The sequence below is a fragment of the Maylandia zebra genome, linkage group LG16 (genome assembly GCF_041146795.1).
Source record: "Maylandia zebra isolate NMK-2024a linkage group LG16, Mzebra_GT3a, whole genome shotgun sequence".
Taxonomy (NCBI): Eukaryota; Metazoa; Chordata; class Actinopteri; order Cichliformes; family Cichlidae; genus Maylandia; species Maylandia zebra.
The window spans coordinates 26,083,104-26,096,033 of NC_135182.1; the positions used below are offsets into that span (position 1 = coordinate 26,083,104).

General features: G+C 38.5%; 1 protein-coding gene across 9 annotated transcripts in view; it reads left to right on the forward strand.

Moving 5' to 3' along the window:
• Positions 1-11,983, forward strand: part of LOC101469398 (LIM and senescent cell antigen-like-containing domain protein 1) — a 36,772-nt gene extending 24,789 nt beyond the window's left edge. For 7 of the 9 annotated variants that reach the window (XM_004555589.3, XM_012920305.2, XM_004555588.6 and 4 more), the window contains exons 2-11: positions 253-412; positions 2,353-2,419; positions 2,577-2,697; positions 4,749-4,898; positions 5,152-5,302; positions 6,479-6,571; positions 8,073-8,121; positions 8,353-8,428; positions 8,782-8,969; positions 10,352-11,983. In XM_004555589.3, the coding sequence (XP_004555646.1) occupies positions 253-412; positions 2,353-2,419; positions 2,577-2,697; positions 4,749-4,898; positions 5,152-5,302; positions 6,479-6,571; positions 8,073-8,121; positions 8,353-8,428; positions 8,782-8,923 (1,009 nt within the window). In that variant the 3' untranslated portion in view covers positions 8,924-8,969; positions 10,352-11,983. The other 2 variants (XM_004555587.6, XM_004555586.5) reach the window with 2 other exon arrangements.
• The last annotated feature ends 947 nt before the right edge of the window (positions 11,984-12,930 follow it).

Here is a 12,930-nt window from a genome sequence, read left to right on the forward strand (position 1 = left end):
ATCAACAAACATGGTAGCACAATGTGTCTTTCTGTCCAAGTGAATAATAATGTCATTTGTTACTAACATACCTGCTGCTATGGCACTATTTCTTTATTTGAAGCCAATAATATCTTGAGCGAAGCGAGTTTTGCTTCAGTTGCAAAAGCTTTTTGTAATGATTATATTTTATTTAAGGTTTATATCAACTAATCTTTTGAGTACAGAAATATACTTTGTCCTTGATTTTAAGTTTGTTTTTCTTCTCCTCAGCAACATGGCCAATGCACTGGCCAATGCCATGTGTGAGCGCTGCAAGAGTGGCTTTGACCCAGTAGAGAAGATAGTGAACAGCAATGGGGAACTTTACCATGAACAGTGCTTCGTGTGTGCCCAGTGTTTCCAGCAGTTCCCAGAGGGGCTCTTCTATGAGGTAACATCTTTTTCTTTACTAATCCCATAAAATATGCATGATGGTACCATGATGGTTTGTGCATTATAATAAACACCTGCTAATTGTGTCAACTTTTTATAGCAGATATGCTTCATTGCCTAACAAAGCTTACAATGCAGCTTAACAATAAATTGGCCTTCTTTATATAGTTAGATCAATGTTTAGTGTGAGGGAACTGTCCAGTTAAAGTAAATAAAGAAGGGTGAGCACAACCTTAAAGGATTATTGGATTATTAGAAGCTCTCTTCCAGTAAACCGTTTGCATACTTGACACAGGGCCAGATGTTTTACCGGCTCCAGAGAACCTGTTAGCTCTGATCAGTAAATAAACATCAAAGCCAAGGATGTTAGATGTCATTCCTCATGCTACATGCTCCTATAAATACTCAGATAAAGATTAGCTGCCACATTGTGTGACAGTAAATACTGGAATGGCTGGTAATGAGTTTTTTGTTTTGCTTTTGAAGTATCAGTATCAGCCTCACAACTTGTGCATCCTTGATGATTGTGCTGTACTTCTTGTCATTTTGTCAGCTTTTGCTCATCACTGCTGTGTCAGTTGATACATATTACCTGTAAAATGTAGATTTAAAAGAAAACCCTCTTGATAAGAATGATAATAAAACTCTTGTTTTAAAGGGAAGACTTAATATATAAAGTTTAAATACAGTTAAATGTATACAAAGAAATATGTACAAAAGCCTGTTTATTCTTTTTATATTCTAAAACTGGGTTACAACAGTGTGGGTTTAATTCCCCCTGCCGAACTGATTGAAACACCCCTTCTGTTATTTGACCCCCACCCCAAACCCACTTTCTTTTCCTGCATATCCTTTAATCGTTCAAAGGAATTATCATTTTTCGTCATTAGACGGTCCATTTTTCCGACACCCCTGTTACTGGATTGTAGCCTGTAAGTGTCACATTCATGATATAATAAAATATAAACTGTGGCAGTCACTCATCCAGATTAACCTTTAGAAAGCTCGGTCATGACACTGCTGTTACACCCAGACAGTGGGACGAGAGATTACCCAGTGGTGCGTGAAGTCAATTTATGCATTTCAGTTTTCTCCAACTGAGAAACAATGACACTGTGGACTCATAAGGTAGCAACTTGTCAATCAAAATATGTACTTTTTTGTTAAATTTCACTCTAACTGGCACCTTAAATAACCAAATAAACATCACGCTGTGCTGAACACTTGAAACTAGTGATGCATGTGGTTGCAAGTGGATGCTTGAGGTTTATGGCTTTTGCTGGGTAAATAATGTCTAAAACTTACAGACCGGTTAGTGAACCCCTGGAAGCCACATGGAAGTCACTAAGGCAAAATGGCAAAAACCTCCAAACTGATTTTTTTTGAGGTATAGCATGTTGCTCCAGTTGTATTTTGAATAGAAGTGATGGACTTGTCTACAAACATTTAACAGCTACTCTCCAGTAGTAAAACTGTGGAAAGGGCAACACAAACCAGAAATGCAAACAGTTTGCCCTCAAAATCATCGATTCGTTGTACTGCTGCTTGGCTGGAAGTTAGCAGGTATAGTTTGTCCAGATAACAATAAAGTACTAACAGTGGCCGTGGCAATCACTAGGAGGTTTTTAGTGCAACACTTTAGTTTAGTTGAAGACCCAGCAACCAGCAACGGCAGACGTCTCTCAAGCAATCTGCAGATGATGTCATGTAAGAAACCCCAATACAGTCCGATCTCTTTTTTTTAAACCAGAATCGCCCCCTGCTGGCCACTACAAAGAACTTCAAGGCTACATCCACCTTTTATTTACAGTCAGTGGTTCACACAGTATAATAATTAGAAGTTTGTGTATATTTTAGCTATTTGAGCTTTTTTTTTTTTAATGATATTGTTTGTCAGTGTTATGACTGTTCTAATCTATTTATGTGATCTGTTGACAGTTTGAAGGCAGGAAGTACTGTGAGCATGACTTCCAGATGCTGTTTGCACCTTGCTGCCACCAGTGTGGTGAGTACAGGGAATTAATTAAATCCATCTTTTTTTACCTGCTACATTTGTTTCAAAGGGAGGATGTGGACTTTGTTTCTCTTGACATAATTAATGTCTGCGTAACGTTTGCATTATCATGAACACACCTATTTAAACGTTTTTTTTTTTCTCCCAGGTGAGTTCATTATTGGCCGTGTGATCAAGGCAATGAACAACAGTTGGCATCCAGACTGTTTCTGCTGTGATATCTGCCAGGCTGTGCTCGCAGATGTTGGATTTGTTAAGAATGCTGGAAGGTCAGTCATCTACATCAACTCACCACAGTTTCGGTTGGGATTCTTTTTAAATGATGTCTTTTAACAGCTATAGAAAGCTACAGTTTTTTTTTTTCTGTAATGCTTTTTATCAGGTACTTTATATTAGAGATGGACCGATCCGATATTACGTATCGGTATCAGTCCGATACTGACCTAAATTACTGGATCGGATATCGGAGAAAAATAAAAAATGTAATCCGATCCATTAAATATCATGAAAGCACCTCACAAAACTTGCAACACCCGTAACTCACCTCAGAACGTTAGCACGTCGGAGCAGTATGCATCACGTGATAGAGCGGCTGTGGCATGCAGGACCTGTTGGTGGTCTGGATAGCATTTGGAGCTTCGCTAGCAACCCGGCATTTCATCTCCGACAAAGTTATCCCCGAGAGAAGTAAAGCAAGTGTGTAAGTCCATCTCTGAATGTTTGTAAAGCATTCCTGCGTTAAGCTTAACAAGCGACTGCCTCTTCTTGATGCTACTTCAATCATGAAACTGCTTAAATGATCAGCTGATCGGCTTTTCTGTCACGAGTCCGTCTCTCTTGTTTGTTTTTGGCCCACTTTGCACCAGAAAGAGGAAGAGTGGATAAACAACAGCAGCACGTTTAAGCTTGATCAGCTGTTGTTAGAATTTATTTAATATTACTTTCTACTCGAGGATCTTTTTCTACGTAGCTGACGGCTGGTAACTGTGCAGGGGCGGATCTAGCAAAGTTTAGCCAGGGGGGCCGATAGGGCATTAACAGGGAAAAGGGGGCACAAAGACATACTTTTCTTTCTTATTCTAATTTAAAATGTCGAGCTTTTAATAAATAATTATCTGACACCCAAAGTTTTAATTTGATGTAAAATGAATAGAAGTCCATTACTGTATATAGTGACTATTAAGTCTAATATATATACCCTAGTAAGCTATAGTACTTTTTCCTTTGGGGAGGTACCATCTGTGCAGTCTGCAATTTTGTTGAAGAAAGATGTTGAATCTATTTAATATTTCTTGAAAAATAATTGATTTCTGTGCATTTTTTTTCACACTGCATCAAATTAAGGTTGATTACGTCGATTAAGCATCATGAGGTGGAGCGTGAGGGGTGGTTCCCTATTTTTTATTTATTTATTTTTGTTGCTGGGAGTTGGAACCTTATTAGTTAGGTTGCTTAATATTTACGCTAAGTACTTAAGTTTATTAGATTGATCAGTATTGCTGAACTATGAAATGTTTTTTTTTTTTTGCATACAGGTATAACAGAATAGCTTTAGTGTAGTTGTTGTTTTAAACTTGAGTATGAACTTATACAAAATGCAGCAAGATATTTAAAAAAAAACAGTTTTGTTGATTAAAAAACACTATCGGATTCAAATCGGTATCGGCAGATATCCAAATTTATGATATCGGTATCGGTATCGGACATAAAAAAGTGGTATCGTGCCATCTCTACTTTATATAGAGCCTGTCTTACTCTCCCCTGACTTTTATATTGTCTTGGCTCAGCTCTGAAATCTTACACCAAAGCTCATAGATGTAAAACAGCCCTGAATTTTTCCCAACACCTTCCGACAGCGCTGAATGTGAAAACCAAAATACCTGGCACAGCTGGAACATATTAAACAGTTTTAACTTTGCTAGCCTCGTAATAAATAGTCAATCTATTGTCCAACCAAAATAAATGTGTGGTTTTCACACCAATGAGCAAGCATCATTTGTTCTGCGTCTTGCAAGCTCTGCACAGGCGGCTTTGTTTAAGCCAAAATATTTCAAGTAGTTAAAAGTTCTACATATGAGGAAGTCCCAACCTAATTTTCACTGTTAGCCTCAGTTAATGTATAAAAACATGTCATGGACACATCTAACTCCTGTGAGAAGGATTTATGGAGGATACTTGTACCGGTATCTGTTTGATTCACTTGAATCACAGAAGACAAAACCAGATGTGGAAAGATCTACAAAACTCATAATTAGGTGATAAAGCATCTAAACAAGTATTCTGTCTTTCTATATTTCTCTCCCCCTTGCTGTCCCACCAGGCATCTGTGCCGCCCATGTCACAACAGAGAGAAAGCTCGGGGCCTCGGCAAGTACATCTGCCAGAAGTGCCACGCCATTATTGAGGAGCAGCCTCTGCTTTTCAAGAACGACCCCTACCACCCTGATCACTTCAACTGCAACAACTGCGGGTAAACAGAGACTTTCTATTAAAAAGAAAATCACCGTCAAACATGTTTGAAACAATTGTTAAACAAGGAGCATTTTCAGAAAGGCGTATTATTGCTCTCTGCTGGACAGGTTGTTATTGCAGCTGTGTGAAGCTATCTGATCATATTCACATATGCACTATTGTGTTGTGTACGTAAATGACAGCTAAATAAATCTCTTCAATTACAGTAAAATGTACTGGGATTGTTTATTGTGGGTTTTTTACCTTTTCAGTAAGGAGCTGACAGCTGATGCAAGGGAGCTGAAGGGGGAGCTCTACTGTCTACCCTGCCACGACAAGATGGGTGTCCCGATCTGTGGAGCCTGTAGGAGACCCATTGAAGGCCGTGTGGTTAATGCAATGGGCAAGCAGTGGCATGTGGAGGTGTGATAATAAAACAACCGAAAAGCATATGAAAACAGCTTTAGTTACATTAACTTGGCTCAATTTATTCACTGAAAATAGAGTCACCTTGAAGGAGGTAATATTTCAGTGTGTTCATTTATTTAGTATGATTCGTCAGATTGTATGTGGATCTATTTTAAATCTAAATGATGTATTCTTTGGTTATTTTCCTTTTCTGTATTTAGAACAAACACAGTAATTCTCAGCTGGATTTCATAGAGAAAAGAAAATGATTGCTTTCTATTATCTATATTTTATCCTAGTGAAAAATGTGCCATACTTTTATCCATATTTTTTTTACCTCCACAGTTACGTTTATTGGCTTTATTTTTCCTATTTACATCTCTATTCTTACATATTTCCTTGCATATTTTCCTGTCTTCCCTCCTCCACATGTAGCATCATGTGTGCACTGTGTGTGAGCGCCCGTTTCAGGGTCACCCGTTTTATGAGCGAGGCGGTCGTGCCTATTGTGAGAGACACTTTGATATGGTGAGGGGATTAAGCACCGGCCTTACGTTGGTTACCGCCCCGCCTCCCTGCCTGGCTACAGTCACCCGGCCTCCATACAAGGGGTTACACAAGTATAAAAGTTTTCTAATCAGTCTTTCAACTAAAAAGTGGATATCTTGGCAAACTTTTTTCTTGGGGCCTAATCATACTTCCACCTTAATTTCAAACGAGGTGCTTTTCCTGACTTAACATTTAAGGGTATCTAGAGAGCTTTATTGTCCTGTGACATCTAGAGCTCTGTCTGAGAGTTTATATGTGCTACCAGAAAAAGATAGTGGCTGTATATATAGTATTTATTTTGTAAAGTGGATCGTAAAACTATTCACCAAAATCAGCTATTTAAAAAATCCATGCCCTCACATTAATCAAAAATATGTTATATCTCGTAGCTGAGATATGATTTTTATTCATTACCATCATAAAAATGTTATATTTTCCCAATATCCTCTAGAGGTCAGTATTCTGACTTCTCAACTCTCTGTATGGATGCAGTAACAAAACCTTTGAAACAACTGATCTATTTATGTTCTGATAATATCTAAGCCGGACTGTGCTGCTACCTTTAACACAGTCTGAGTGTGGGGTACTGTACTGACTGATGGCTGTGCTAACCATGTGTGCCTGGCTTGGGTTTGCTTGCAGCATTTTGTGTGTGCTAAGTGTGAGAAACCTTTCCTGGGACACCGTCACTACGAACGCAAGGGCCTGGCCTACTGCGAAACGCACTACAACCAGGTAACACACACTGGTACTCGAAATATTAATGTGGAACACCAAAATAGAAATTGAAACATGCTGTTATGTTTAGCCTGTTGTGAAACTCGCATTTCTCTGTCTTAGTTTATGGTATGCATGACTCCGTCAGTATCAGTAACAGAGTTTACATTAGCAGTGAACTGGAACTGTGTGTTCGTCCACAGCTGCTGAAGTATAAAATAAAGATGAAAACGTGAAAATTTGCAGTCGAACATCGAAATGGACAATTTTTTTCTTTCATATGCTTACTGGACACTTTATTGGGTACACCTGATCAACAAATTGGTGTAGCTGACATGAAAGCATCGCCCCATCTTGCCCTGTACTAACAGCTCAGGCTCCTGGTGTCATTTGAGAATCATTAAAACACCTACTTCAGTATTGTTCCTGACCATGCCCATCACTTTATGACCACAGTGTACCCATCTACTGATGGCAGCTTCCAGTAGGATAACAGACCATGTCGCAAAGTTCAGATCATCTCAAACAGGTTTCTTCAACATGACGAGTTCACTGTGCTCAAATAGCCTTCAGTCACCAGAGCTAAATCCAATAGAGCACCTTTGGGACATGGTGGAAGATCATGGATGTGCAGCTGACAAATCTCCAGCATTTGTGTAATACTATCATGTCGATATGCACCAAAATCTTTGAGGAATTATTACAGCACTTTGTTGAATTTTTGCCATGAAGAATTAAGGCAGTTAAGTTTCCAAAAGGAGGTTCAACCAGGTACTAACAAAGGTGTACCTAATAAAGTGACCATAAGTGTATGTAAGCATTATGGATCTGTTCCAGATATACACGTATTAGTTTTTGTCCAGTGAGTCTAAACCACTTGCACAGGTAGATATGTGTAACATTGAAAGAGATATTTCTCTTGTCCCAATGCAATTAGCATGATCATGATCATAGATCTATAATATTATATCAAAATGCTTACATTTTTTGGTGGACTTTATCTCTTTATCATCTAAATCATTATTGACTAAAATCTCAATGAGATAAACGCATGTAGAAGCGAGCCGAGCAAAAAGCTCAGGTTTCTCAGTTTCTGATGTTTTTTTTCTACTAATGAGCTCGGCACAGACTTCCATGATCGTAAGGAGTTTGCTATTATAGGCACTGATTTGGTGGGGAGCAATCAGGAAAGCAGGCTTTCCGAAAATTAATCAGGAGATTTTTTTTTTTCTTCGTAAAGGAGCCTTAAAGCTAGTCTTTCTCATACATCTATATGAGACACGTTACATCAGTGTTCACTTCAGTGGATCTCAAAGATGATTGTCAATGTAACAACTCCACCTAGTGTTCGAAAGCTTTAATGGATCTTTTTTCTTTTTCACTCCAAATGCCTTGTAGCCTGCGCTTGTTTCTGTGCCTTCTGAGCACAGTACTGTGTGTCATGTGAGCCTCAATAAAAACTGATAAGATGTACCAGTGCATTGTTAACCTTTTGTTTCTCTCTCCTCATCACATGCAGCTGTTTGGAGATGTTTGCTACCACTGCAATCGTGTCATTGAAGGCGATGGTGAGGAAGTTAATTTTAATAAATATAATGTATAATGGCTGTTTACATCAGCATTGTTTTTTTGTTTTTTTACTTTTACTGCTTCTTTATTATATTGAATTTAACTTGATTTCTTCTCATGGTTTGCCTTGAGAATTATTTGTAGCCTGAACTTCACACCAACATTAGTTTAATTTAAACTATAAGTCTACAATCTGCCTCATGTGGCTGCTCCTTCTGCTTTTTTCCCAGTGGTGTCTGCTCTTAACAAGGCGTGGTGTGTCAACTGTTTTGCCTGCTCTACTTGCAACACCAAGCTCACCCTGAAGTAAGTTTTGAAGACAATTCAAGCTGAATTATGAATCTCTGAAGGCTCTCTGTAGACTTTCACATGTGATATGTTTGACGGTTTCTCTGTGTAGTCTGTCACGTTTCTTTTCACTATCCTCCATATGAGACTGTTTGCTGCTGCTACCAAACTGTTTTTTCTTACCTTTCTCTTATGCTGTGTCTCTGATGGCTTATTTCTTCACCTCACCTTCCTTTCATCGTCCTCCTGTCTTGTCCCACTTTCCCCCTTCCCTCTCCTTCATTCCTTTCCCTTCATCTTCTCTCTCTGCCCCTCCTCATGTCTTCCTCCTCTTTCACATTTCCATCTCTGCTTCCTCCCTGCTCTATCAGGGATAAGTTTGTGGAGGTGGATCTGAAGCCGGTGTGCAAACACTGCTATGAGCGCCTCCCTGATGACATGAAACGTCGGCTGGCCAAGCGAGAACGTGACTCAAAAGAGAAGAAGAAGAAATTGATACCCATGTGTCTGTGATCCCTCTCTTTCTGCTCTCTCCTTACTTCAGCTGATTTTTCCTTTGGTCAGTTTTTGTCTTCCTTGCTATCTGTTTCAGTTTTTTCCTACTTTCCATGCCACTTTTAACCCTTAGATCACTGATACACTGAGTTCAGTTGGCTTCCAAGGCATGAAACAAAAATACGAGCAGAGAATTGTAGATGACTGAGTATATCTGAGTGACGTAAGACCGGGAACATTTCAGCAAAATGTTCTTTTCCTAGTCGGAAATGCTAGTAAGGATTTAAGCCGGTACTCTTGTAAACTCTGCTGTGCAAACAGAAAAATCAGATCAATCACAGGTTGAAGGGAAAGCTTTGTTTCATGGGTCTCCCAGTCTGTCTGATGTAAGGCGCAAAGCCGTAATCATTTCCGGCAGCTTTCTGGCATCAGCTGTTGAAATTCCGAGGTCCTAACAGTTATGACACATGCGCCACTCCATACAGCGATTATCTACTTTGGGAGGGAAGGCTGTTCAGGGGCAGCTGGCGGAAATTGGTTAGGGAGCTGGCCAAGTTAGTAGAAGTGAACACAATCAGAAGGCACCCAAAGACCTTCGACATCTCTGTAAATATTTTCTTGTAACTCTGTGTCAGCACACACATTGATTTCTGTCAAGGAAAACACAGCCAAGATTCTGTTCATTCAGGAATTGTTATTCATCAAAAGGCATTAAGAATGCCCATGAATCCCAGCATTAAACAGACATAAATTAGGACTGCTTGAAAAACAATGATCAGAATGACTTCATTTAAAGTTGAGACTGCAATTATTAAAAGAGGGATGCGTGTTTCTGTCATCTTGATCATGTCTCAGCCTTGTAGGGTGTCAGTTTTTGTTATGAAGGGTGGGAAAAGATGAGGTCAAGTTGAAAGAAAGGCAGATGTGAAATGTAAATATTAGGTCAGAAGTCAAATGTGACATGATACTTTGAATGCAGAGTATAATGTGATTTTTAGAATCCCCGTGTATCAGTATCCAAATTTAAGTCTTAAGTTAAGACAGTTGTCTTCTTCTTGTGTATTGTCTTAAAGATAAAAATATGATTAATTGCAGCACCCTACCAGAAACACACATGGGGAGGTGTGCATCTTTGTCCAGGATTTGGGGTTTTGAAATAAAGGTCTGAAAAATAACATTCAAAATTCAGACGTTGCTACGTCCAATTTTTGCAGGAGTCAGAGTTTTAATGATGGAATTAAAATGTATTCAAAAAATTGGATTTTAAAAGTAATCTCTGAGACTTGTCAGAAACGGGCTTCTGAAGGAATGAGATCATTACAGTGATGCTACACAAATCATATGTTACAAAATAGCAAATAGGTCCTCTCACCTGGAGACAATATCCTCTACTGATCACTGACCAGTCTTCTGAAATACAGCTGTTTCTCACTCTCTCTCCCACAGGAACAAGTTTGTGGAGTTTGACATGAAGCCGGTGTGTAAGAAGTGCTATGAGAAATTCCCCCTGGAGCTGAAGAAGAGACTGAAAAAGCTGTCTGAAACTGTTGCAAGGAAGTAAAAACACAGTGGAGCAGCTGGAGAGGGAAAGATAGACGAGACCGTGATGTGGCCGTGTACAAGCCCAGAATTAAAATAAAGAATTTGTGTGTTTTGCAACTGCTATGTTGCATTTAGGTTGGTTATAGCTAGAAAGCATTGCGCTTTCAATTTCATGTGCCTGCAGCCGGCAGCTCCGCAGTCACATTGTCGGTCTGACAGCTTTAACATTGTGCCTTGTACCATTTTTGCAGAATTGCTCCACTGTGTGTTTTACACATGCCTGCTAATTTCCTATATTTAAAAAAGTGACATGAGTTTTAAGAGTACATGGAAAGCTGGAGGTAATATGATGACTTAAAAGCTTTGCCACCACCTTTATTGAAAAATATTACTGCTTCATTATTATAACAATCAAGTAAGCCCAAAGAAAGAAAATGTCCTAAATGTGTAAATAACCTCAAATATTTCCAACTTGTATCATTTTATGTAATAGTAGTGTTTATTTCCATTAATATTATGCATAATAAGTATTTTGTCTGCCTTTTTTTGTTGTTGTTTTTTGGACCTACATTTTAATATACAGCATGCTACAGAGGTGGACTCGACCATCACCTGCAGTATGTGGATTGCCTTGTTACTGTATGTGCTATGTATCTTTGTGTGGCATGATCTCTGTGCAAATTGGTATTTATTCAGCATTTTTTTTTTTAAGTTTGCGTTTACAATCTGAATTAATTCAATACAGCCAAAGTGCCGAGGGTGAAATTTTGATTTATTAAATACATGTGAGTGAATAACTGTTACCTGTCAGTGTTCTATAAAACAATCCCTCCCCCGCCTCGATGTGCTGTCAACAAATATTGATCATAACAAGCGTCTGAGCCACAGGATTTATTGAATGGTTACTGCAAACTCACTGTGTGTTACAACATGACGGCTTGTAGCATGTACAGAGACCGGATGTGGGATTGATGTTGAACGTTTCCTCTGTTGTTTGTAATCCAGGGAAAGTGATCCTCTTAGGGAGGTGTACCGACTTCCTCGGGGCTCAGACCCACTTAGGAAAGAAAGCCAAACTGGTCTCATTCTTGCAGAATGCTTCACATGAGCTGCATTTTATCACAAAGCTTTGCTTAAAATACAAGCTCTATAGATAAACACATTCCACTATTTTATCATTATAAAGTGTATGTTACTGCTGTGCATTTCAGTGCAGATGGCACAACTTTCTCTATGTCATATAGAAGTAAAACTATCCGCTGGGCTGATTGTTGTGAGGCAGAATTTCGGCACCTCGAGCCACAAATAGTTCAGTGCATGGTTTTATTTGATACTTTACTACTCTGATGGACTGAGATGACTCTGTGCAAACAGATACTGCTCTGATACTGGATATCATCATTGCAATGTTTGCGAGCAGATTTATTCATGTTAACACACCAAAGTGCATGTTCTCAACTTGAAATTTGGAAAGTTGTTTATTATATTTAATGGCGTTCTGACACTTCATCAAAATAAACACATATGCCAATGCTACCGGTGTGTGTGTGTAGTGATTTATTTGGTTTACAGCTTCTTACCATTCTTGAAGTGTAATGTGAAACCAGCAGCAGGCTCAGGATTCACAAGTGTTGCGTAATGTTTAATGACACCCCAATTTTCACATATGGTATGTTGCATTCGGGTCCACGTTAAATGGGAACATGCTTGATTTTTATGTTTATCAAGTATATTAGCATCTCCACATTCTCATATACACACACATATGAAATGACTCAGAGGACTACTAATGGACATTATGCACATGTGTGCAACACTAAACAGCCATTAGCATCTGCAGGATAGTCAATATGACAATCATAATCTGAAACAGCATCCATCTAACTTCAGAAGTTATTAAGAGCACAAATCAATAGAGTTCAAGACAAAATTGTTGGCCATATCCAGATGTTAGCTAACTCTCAGTCACATTCAGCTAACAGAAAATAATTAGAAATACAACTGCAACATGTTTGACTATTAAAATACCAGTTCAAAACATAAACTGATAGAATAAATATTTATTACTAGAATTATGCTGTAAGTTTATACAATGACAATCATGCAGAGTATAAAACTTTTGGGAATAAAGTTAAAGATAAAAAAAATACAGGAAGATTAATCAGTGTACAATATCAACTAAAGAAAGGCAACATCCAAGATGATACATACTTACAGACAAAAGAACATCAGTTTTATTAATACATATCTTCAGAGTACACCAGCTGGAGTATTTTCATTTATATTCTACCTCCTTTTGCCTTCAGCACTGCCCTAATTCTCTGTGGCATGAATTCAATAAAGTTCTGGAAACATTTCTGTGAGATTTTGGTTCATGTTGAAATGATGGTTTACATTTTCAATAAATAAGAGATTACTGGTTTGATCGCAGGAGAAAACAAAAAATCTACCAAATCAAATATGTAGAATTACCTGCTGTGGTG